This window comes from Natator depressus, chromosome 19 (assembly GCF_965152275.1).
Source record: "Natator depressus isolate rNatDep1 chromosome 19, rNatDep2.hap1, whole genome shotgun sequence".
Classification (NCBI taxonomy): domain Eukaryota; kingdom Metazoa; phylum Chordata; order Testudines; family Cheloniidae; genus Natator; species Natator depressus.
Genome location: NC_134252.1, coordinates 1,205,307 through 1,214,531, shown reverse-complemented (window position 1 = coordinate 1,214,531; position 9,225 = coordinate 1,205,307). Strand labels below are relative to the sequence as shown.

Sequence of the window (9,225 nt, the reverse complement as noted above, 5' to 3'; positions counted from 1 at the left end):
GCTGACTTCAGTTTCTAGCCATGAGATCTTGCTATGCCTTTGTCTGCTAGATTCGAGTCCTCAGGTAGCTTTTCCCTCTGCAGGTACTTACAGATCATGAACAAATCACTTGTTAACATTGTCTTAAATATGCTAAATAGATTGAGCTCCTTTAGACTCCTGTTGTACGGCATGTTTTCCAGGCCTTAATTCATTTGTCTCACCGTACTCTGGGCCCTTTCCAATTTTTCAACACCTATTTAAAGAGTAGACCCCAGAGCTGGACCCAGTTATTCCAGAAATGGTCTCCACAGCCTCTCTGCACACCATCCAGAGTGCACACGACCCTTAGAAATTATCACAGCCAAGAGGTTACAGATACTGGGAACCCAAGGGAAGATTTCAAATGCAATGAAATGATCAGGAATCAAGTTGGTTCAATTTCTTACCTAGAGGACTATAGTACACTTTCTCTATAGATAAAATGTAAACATAAAGAGCATACAAATTGCACTTGATCCTTAGGATCTGGCATTTCTACCAAATGAAGGTTTCAGTTCACAATTATTATTTGTCTGGGTAGGAAACAACAGGATGTTGACTACGTGGGCTGGAATTAGATGAACCCTGAAGACAAATTCTTTCCATTAAACGTTAACCAGGTGACATTGGGGCAGGTGTATTTTTCTTAACTGAAGAAGTGACAAGGAGAAGAGAGTTTGTCTACCTCAGGGAGAGTTCCCGACCCCAGCAATTCCCCCAAGAAATGGTGTGTTGAAAGGCATGTTGATTTCCGCATGCTCCGTAGATTTGTAGCACAAACGACCGGTCCAGTTCTCTACAGGGCAATATTTCTTATCTCTTGCTTTGCACACAATTTGTGCTCTGGTTACTCCATTGTTCCTTTCCTTTACTAGCAGGAATTGCTTAAAATTTGTTTCAGAAGCCTGCAAAGAAAGGAGGCAACTTCCTCAAGGTCAGCTCACGAAGTCTGAGCTGCCTGGATTCAGGACCCTTTGACAGGAGAGTTCGGATGTGACATTGCCTGAAAGCCTCTATATGGGCAGGAACATTACAAAGAGCTTTAGCTGCGACCTCTGTTATACTTAAAACACACCCTCTTGGTGCCACATCTAGAGGATCTAATGTAGTGACATGATGAACGCTCTCTGTACATCCATCCCCAGGGCCATACTGTCCCTCTGTAGAACTAAACAGATATAAATCCAGCCTGATGGGGCAAGGAGGCAGTACAAAATAACCAAGAAAGCAAGCCAGCCAAGTCCCACGTAACTGTCAAAAGAGAGTCACAAAACATGTACACATCATTCCCCACCTTATAGGCAGTGTTTGTGAAATGTTATCTGAGAAAATCCCCTCTCGAGAAGAACGTTCCCTTTTGCTTTGAAATGCAACAAAACCAACGTAAATCTGAATAAAACTAAATCCTGCTAACAAAACCATTGGACTCCGGAATCTGAACAGATCACAGCACCTGAGCTGAAACAGAATTTTACTCAAGTATGGACAATTTAAAAAGCCCGCCTTAGAGTATCTCTTTCTGAACAAAAAAGTGTTAGATCCCCAACGTAACAGGCTCTGCAGCGTCACCACGCCAGTGAGAGAAATTAAAACATACGATTGCCTCTTTGTTTCATCGAGAGCAGAAGGAAGGATGCCCAGGCAGTGGGTAAATACTGTGCCAACACTACCAGGGATAGGAGGAGTTAAGGTCCTGTATTTAGTTTCAATTTAGTTTTCTATCCCTATGGTGCAGTCTAGTAGGCACATCTGAATCACAATGCAAACAGATTTCTAAATGTGCTTTGAATACTTTCCACTGCATTAATTCCCATTGTAAATCTTCGTCTTTCATCATCGATAATTCTCTTGTAATGCTTATAGATGATAATCAAAGGCCTACAAAACTCTGTACATCCAACTGAATCCAGGCTGCAAAAATCCATTTAATTAACTAACTTAAAGGAAACTTGTACTGCTAAGCAAATGCCATTTGTGATGTAGGGTCTGATCCCTGACTGAGGACAGTGGGTGTGTTTGATGTGCAAGGAATGCAGGACTGGGCCTGTCATTGACAACCAAACAAGGTGCTGATACTGCCTGCCTTGTCTGGATTTCATGACAGTTTCAGAGATCCCATTGGTTCATTGATTCCGTTCGGATACCCAATTCCACCATTTGGCCAGAATTTCCTGTCTTGGGATCTAATCTGGCAACACCACCATTGAAATTACCTCAAACTGACACCCCAGCTGTGGCTAATCAAACCAACTCCCAAACAGCGTAGAGCGTTCTCATCCCAGACAGCGCACACAGCCCAACCCTTCCTGGTGCTACAGCACCAGGCGTCTCACACCCAGTGACCCGCTTTGGGATGCACCCTCTGGCTCTGACATAGTGGGATACTGATCCGTGATGTGAAACGTCAACATCGTGCTATGCTTTAACAGGGTGATTCTGAGAAGCCATTTCTAGTCCTGCTCCAGAGAATGGTTTTAGGGAGTTAGTTGGGACAGTCTATGGGGGAGAAACGGAGGCTACTCACCTGTAACCAGAGTTGTTCTGTGAGTGGCTGTGGGCACGTCCCAAGAGTGAGAATGGACAGAGTCCAGTCGAAGAAGAATAGATAAACGCTGTATTCTTCTCAATAATACAATAATAATTCTTCCAGCCTGACTCCCTAATTTTATCTGTCCCATTTCTGACGGAATTTGGGGACTTTTGCCTGCCACTTTGGTTTGAATTAGTTACTTTTCACACACTTTTTGTGACTTAATGAGGTAACCCTTGGAATGGAATGGATCACGCTGGGGAGGAGTGGGGATTCAGAATCTGCTCTGGAGGGACAGGAATGGATGGGCCAAGTCATCTTTCAAAGCTAGGCCATTAGAGTGTGCTGTGCTCTGGACTCTATACAACAGAAGGTACTCGTGGGGTCAGTAAAATACATCAGCTTGTATAAAAAATACCTATGGATTTCTCAGTAGAACACTAGATACTAAAACACGGTCAAATCCAGTACACAAGTGTCCAGTCCACCCTGTTAACCTAGGTACCATGTGAAACAGCAGCATTGTAGCTTGACTCTCATCCTACAAAACATTGCTGGGGAAAAACACAACCAACCAAGCACACTGCACTAAAGCTGCTGTAGGGAGACCCCCAGGAAGGAAACACCAATTCCTAGACTCCCTCGCTACTCTGGAATGACTAGTTTGCAGCAGACCTGTACTTCCTACCTCCCACTCACACAGCTGCTCTTGGTAAAGTCTCAGAGATTTGGTCCAGTTTAGGGGCCAGCTCCTGGCCCTGCTGCATCATTGTCCCCAGGGAGTTTTAAGTCAGTGCTCTGAAAGTGTCCGTCCCTGCTGGGCTCACACCTGCACGCCTCGACCATGCATCTGTATCACCTGGGCTCGGAGGGTCTGGATCCCACTCAGGATGGTTTTCTGATGTTCCACTGAGGTGATTCCCAGACTCAGGACATCTCTGGAAAACAAGCCCCACAGCAGAGGTGAGTTCGCAGCATCAGACCCCAAGGCCACCAGCAAATGGTGGAAATAGAGATTTTAGACTAAAAGGCAACTGTGGACTCAGGGTTACAGCTCGTGTGGATGCGAAGCCCCATGCAATTCTCTTTGGAGCAGCCCACACAAGGAGTCCCAGCCAAAGGAGACAGCAGCGCAGGGACAGAGACTGTTCAATGACCATGGATGCCCGCAGCATGCTGGGCATTTCACAGACAACCGATGCTCTCTGCCCTGCAGACTTTGGATGGGGTCCCACACTGTAATCTCCACTATACAAGAGAAAGACTGGAGCAGTGACAGGAGTCACGACAAGAGAAGCCAAACCCAAAGGAAGCAGGCTGGAGGAAAAGGGTTACAGTGAGATCAGGAGCTCACTTGGGCGCTGTGCTATCTGCATTATCTGGAAATAAGACTATTTATTTCCAGCTTTATAAACTCCAGGTAAGATCTGAGCTGTGCTGGGAGAGGTAGCCGGCCAGCCACTCTCCCATAAATACTATAAGTGGCCTCCGGTTTTCCAGCTTTAAAATCTACAGGTCAAACAAAGGACAGATACACACACAAACACATGCAGCTCCAACCTCTCCTGGAGCACGTTCTCCCAGGGGGTCAGACGCTCCATGCATATCTCTTGCTCACATGTAATAGCAGCTGCCTGGTATTTCAGAGCAGGCTTTTTCAAGCCGCATCTATTCTCTTGGTTTATTCCTAGGACACTCTTCACTTACTGGACCATCATCCTTGCCACAGACTCCAGGTAGCAGTACCCCGCAGCGGTGAAGTTATCTTTGTACCTGCCCATCTCTATGGCTTCCAGCCACTCACCCACGGAGCTGAAGGACGGGAAGGCTGAGAAAGTGCGTTCGGCCAGGGGGATGGATGGATTGTGAGGCCTGCCAACTCAAACAGGACATGAGCAGTTAGATCACACCAAAAGAAGGTTAAGCTCCCATCCATAGGACTGAACCTGGCAGCTACCTCTCTAGCAGGCATGAAAGTGGGCTTGGCCCATGCAAGTTTTCAGGGAACAGTTGAGGCAAGGCACATGGAAATTTAACCTGAGCACTGGCCATGTAAGAAAGAGGAGAACTGAGGGATGGTGGCTATTTGGTTCCCTAATCCTACCCACTCTGTGGGGATCTGGGATCACAGAATGTTCTGCAGTTCCAGCAGGAGCTGTCTCTGGCTGTGATCCTGGGTTACTGGCACTTCACCTTCCTCCCAAGTGATCCAACAATAGAGAAGGCTTAGTCTGCCTGGAGCAGGTCTCACCCCTCCACCAAGAACCGGAGCAGAGCAGGGCACCTGAAAGTCCCAGATGCCATGCAGCACGGCCATCCATTGCTTATGAAGTCATTCAGTCACATAACACGGCCTGACACAGACACACCCCAACGTGCAGCGTCTCTGCTGACAAGTCAGGAGAGGAGCTGCTCTTAAACCCCTGGTTCCTCATCTGAAGGGTTCTGCTTTTAGTCAACTTCAGTTACAGAATCCTCCTCCAGCCAGAGCTCCCAGACCCACCCGCTGGGGCTGAGGAGAGTGTGTCTCTGACCCGTCGGCATTAGCTGGAGGAGGGGAGAAGTTTGGCTCTGCAGTAGAGGCAGCGTGGGAGAAATCATCAGACAACGTGGGTGTGGCCAGGGGACCCTCACAATAGTGCATTCGCTGGATCCCACTTCCCACGATACCTGTCTCTGCGCTGGCATGCAGGGTGCCACACGGATCGATGGGGGGCAGGGGAGACAGACTCCTTGGGGGCCCTCTGGGAATCCTGCCACCCACCCCGTGCAATGAGGTTGTATTGGTCCTGCTGCATCCAGGGCCCTGTGTTCCCAGAGGAGTGGGAGGGTAGAACTGGGGCCATTCCCCTATGGCAACTCGCTGGAGCCAAGGCTTGGCAGGTTCATATCACTGGTGTCAGTCCAGTGAGATCCACACAGCACGCTGTGAACCCAGCTTCAGCTGACCATGAATCCTGCAATCCAGCCAGATTCCACGATGGCCCAATCCTGATCTCAGTTACCGCAGTGCGAGTCTGGGAATTACTGCAATGATTTAGATGGAGTGGCTCTGGATTTGCTTCAGCGTAACTGAGTTCAGCACCGGTGTCACCCTGGAGCGAGCTGTGTGGGGTGGCCTATGGGATACATACAGAGGTGAACGCTGCGGCATTCGAGAATTAAAGAGAAAGAGCAGAGATATGGGCAGATTTTCACCTGGTGCAAGTGGAGGTGGTACATTTTAGTGGCTCTGGGTTTTGAAGCATCTTGCTTAGGATATTGTGGATGTGTGAGAACTTGGGCCTCTCATTGCGATCCTTCTGCCAACAATCCAGCATGAGCTGGTGAAGCGGGGGCTGGCAATTCATCGGGGGAGGCAGCCGGAACCCATCCTCGATGGCCTTTATCACCTGAAATCCCACACGGGGCAGGAAGAGAAGAGAGTTATACAAAGGAGTCATTGAAGAGCAGCAGAGCAGTCCCTGTCTGTCAGCACTACTGGAGTACGACATTCCCATTGCTTGGAGAGAGCGGAGCGAAATTATTCAGAGGAAACATTTTTCACCACAAATTGCCGATTTGCGTCAATTGAAACATTTAGTGAATTCGTGTTGAAATTGCCAAATTGTTTGTTTTGGTTGGGGAAAAAACCCTGAAAAAAACAAAATGTTTTGTTCTGAAAATGTTAAAACAAAACGTATCAATTCAAAATTATTTATTTTGTTTCAAATTTTCTTTCAGTGTCATTAAAAATTTTAAAAGGGTAAAAACAGTCAAAAAGTAAATGAAAAGTTTTGTTTCAGGCTGAAGAGACCATCTTGTTTAACCCGAAACAATTGTTTTTAAATATGTTGGGTTATTTGCATAGCTCTTCTCTTATAGGCCAAAAATATACAAACGTCCCCCTGCACCACGTTAACCCAAGATGGAAATATGGAGCCACTCGAGCGACATGCATGGCTTGCAATTCCCGCTATCCACGAATGCCCAGCATTGAAACATGGTCACGTATCAAGTGCCGCTCTCTCCGTGGGGTCAGAGTACAGTGGCTGCAAAGCGACTCACGTCCTGGTTGGACATGTCCCAGTAGGGTCTCTCCCCATAAGACATCACTTCCCACATCACGATGCCAAAGCTCCACACGGCACTGGCAGAACTGAAGCGATGGTATTGGATGGCTTCGGGGGCTGACCACAGCACCAGGCTCTTCCCGCCCTGGCCAGACAGAAGAAAGGAAAACATGAGGTTCTCAGCAGCAGCAGGACAAGGGAGGCGTTCACACAGGCTCATTAACGCCTCCGATCAACATGCGGCCCACCTGGGTCGTGGAGCACTTAGCGACCACAGACCTTGGCACCACGTACAGTTTTAACGCGAGGGGAAAACTTTGCACCAAATTCTTTAACAATGGAACAAGCACCAATGCTAGTCCGAAGGGCAGGGCGAGACCTGAAACGTTAACGTGGGAGGTTCCGTCTCCTGAAGGAGCTGATGGCATTTTATCCATTAATATTGAACGGAAACACACTGCCACTCCCTCCCACCTCACCTCTCTTGTATTTAGCGTCTGCAGAACCCTTCTGGCTGCACCTGGGACAGCCGGCACTGGGCTCCTCTCAGCTAATACTGGCACCCATGTGCTTACGCACTACGCCAACACTGACTTGGACTCTGGATACATTCCATGGGTTGCGCACCTGAGCCCACTTAGCCACTGACGCTTTAAAAAACTCCCACACCCCCATCTGGATCTATGCTGGTTATGTGATATGTATGTACCTCGTGAACCTTGTAACCGAGACTTGCAATCCCCCATAACCCAAGCCCGACCCCAGAGGTACAGCACCTTCCCTCTTAACTTGTGTAAATTTGATTTTAAACATTAACTTTAATAAAATTAACTGCTGGGGACAGAGACAGACTCCGGCAGTCACACACCCTGCTTGTTAGAGAGAGGGAGACCTGGTGCTTCCACAGGTCTCTCCAGCCTTTCCTCAACTGGGACATATCTGGCCTCCAGTCTCTCGTTAACACCAACGAGGTTTCCATCCATGACATTTGGGACTCGGAGTCTCAGGTATAGCTCCAAGCAACATGCTTTCCTCTCTAGTTCCACAGAGTCTCCAAGTCAGGCTCTCCCCTGGCCGGACACTCGATTGGGCTGGGGGGACGTGCGGAACACTCCACCAGCATCAGACACTCAGACTAACCCAGATCTTTAAGTGCCAGGCTTGCCAGAGCTGGTGAGCGTCAGCAGCTCCCCACGCAAGCCAGCAAGGCAGGGAGGGTCACACCCTCAGTCCCAAGGGCTGGCTGAAGGCAGGGTGTCAGCGGCCGCTAGTTCTTTGCGCTACCAGAATACTGCCTGTGACAGTACGTGTTCTTTGGAGTGAAGAATCCACTGTCGTTTTTAAGGACGAATGCCGTGGTTACTGTGATGACACAATGGTGCTGGCTCACGTACGCTGGCAGTGGGGCATCAAATGAAACCATCTTTTATACCGTACATTGATTTCTTCACTGGCAAGTGAAATGGTCTAAATTGGACTGTGAGTGAATTAGTGCGAGCAGTGTTATACTGCGATGCTAAAGGTGTGCTCTTGGGGAAGTGTGCGTCATTCCCCCGAACCTGCAATTTGCCTCCCTAACGGAGTCTGCAGGACAGATCCCCCCTCCAAGTGCCATGTTTGGGGTGCGGGTGTGTTTCTGGGGGACTGTAATGGGATCTCAAGCCCCATCTGTGTGTGTGTGTGTTCAGGAAGTGTATTGGCTGGGAACGCTGAATAGGTACGTATGTGAATCAGACAGGTCTTAAATTCTTAACTGAAAACCATGAATTTCATTACAAGTGATAAAACACACACAACGAACCCTCAGGCTGCGTGAGCTGCTTACAGCTCCCAGTGCGTGCATGTGTATGTATACACACACACACACACACACACACACACACAGGCGAGGAGAGGGGAAGAATTTGTATTGCACTGATTCAGATTCATAGGTAGTTTAAGCAGAAAGCCTTAGGCTTTCACTGCGGTTTACTTTAGCAAATACTGGATTCATGTAGCAGGAAGAGACCAGGCAACCAGGAAACATACTGCTTCTGCGGCAGGTTTGCTGCATCTGGTATTAAGCAGAGCCGTGAAACTCAGCTGGCTTCAGATTTTGATTCCTACTCAACATTCAGATCAGGCCTGCAAACCTCTTGGGCGATGCTGGGCCTAGTTTTAGGTTATCCTGATTGTGGCTTTGCATCGAAACAAGGAGAGATCCAGTTTTGCAAAGATTCAGCATGAGAACGTGGCCATTCTGCCCAAGGTTTGCATTTTGCTTTGGGAAACATTGGAACCAGATGCCAAAGCTAAAGGAAACTTTCTCACAAACCCTGTGAAGTGGAACCAGATTGGTTTATGGCGACAGCAGTAACCTCAGCTTCTGGGAGAAGACTGTTAGATCTCTCTCTCAGGGGCAGGGTGGTGCAAGAAGACACTCCTTGAGTCCCTGCCATGACAGAACTATGTTCCTGTTCTGATGGGTGGCAGCAGCATCTGCACAAATAGCCTCAGACCCTTGGCTCCATCGTGGAAGGGGCTTTCAGCATCTCAGAGGGATCTGGACTTGTTCTTTTCTCTATCAGGTTTTTGCAGGGAATGTGGTTCTGTCACCCGCCAGGTCCATAGAAGGGAGGCTTC

At 48.3% G+C, this 9,225-nt stretch overlaps 1 protein-coding gene across 2 annotated transcripts in view; it reads right to left on the bottom strand.

Annotated features, from left to right (window-relative positions):
* Positions 1-562: 562 nt before the first annotated feature.
* EPHA10 (EPH receptor A10) overlaps positions 563-9,225 on the bottom strand; it is a 109,775-nt gene continuing 101,112 nt past the window's right edge. For both annotated transcript variants that reach the window (XM_074934701.1, XM_074934702.1), the window contains 4 exons: positions 6,599-6,748; positions 5,750-5,943; positions 4,259-4,423; positions 563-3,489 (listed from right to left, as the gene is read on the bottom strand). In XM_074934701.1, the coding sequence (XP_074790802.1) occupies positions 3,375-3,489; positions 4,259-4,423; positions 5,750-5,943; positions 6,599-6,748 (624 nt within the window). In that variant the 3' untranslated portion in view covers positions 563-3,374. The remainder of the gene's footprint in view (positions 3,490-4,258; positions 4,424-5,749; positions 5,944-6,598; positions 6,749-9,225) is intronic.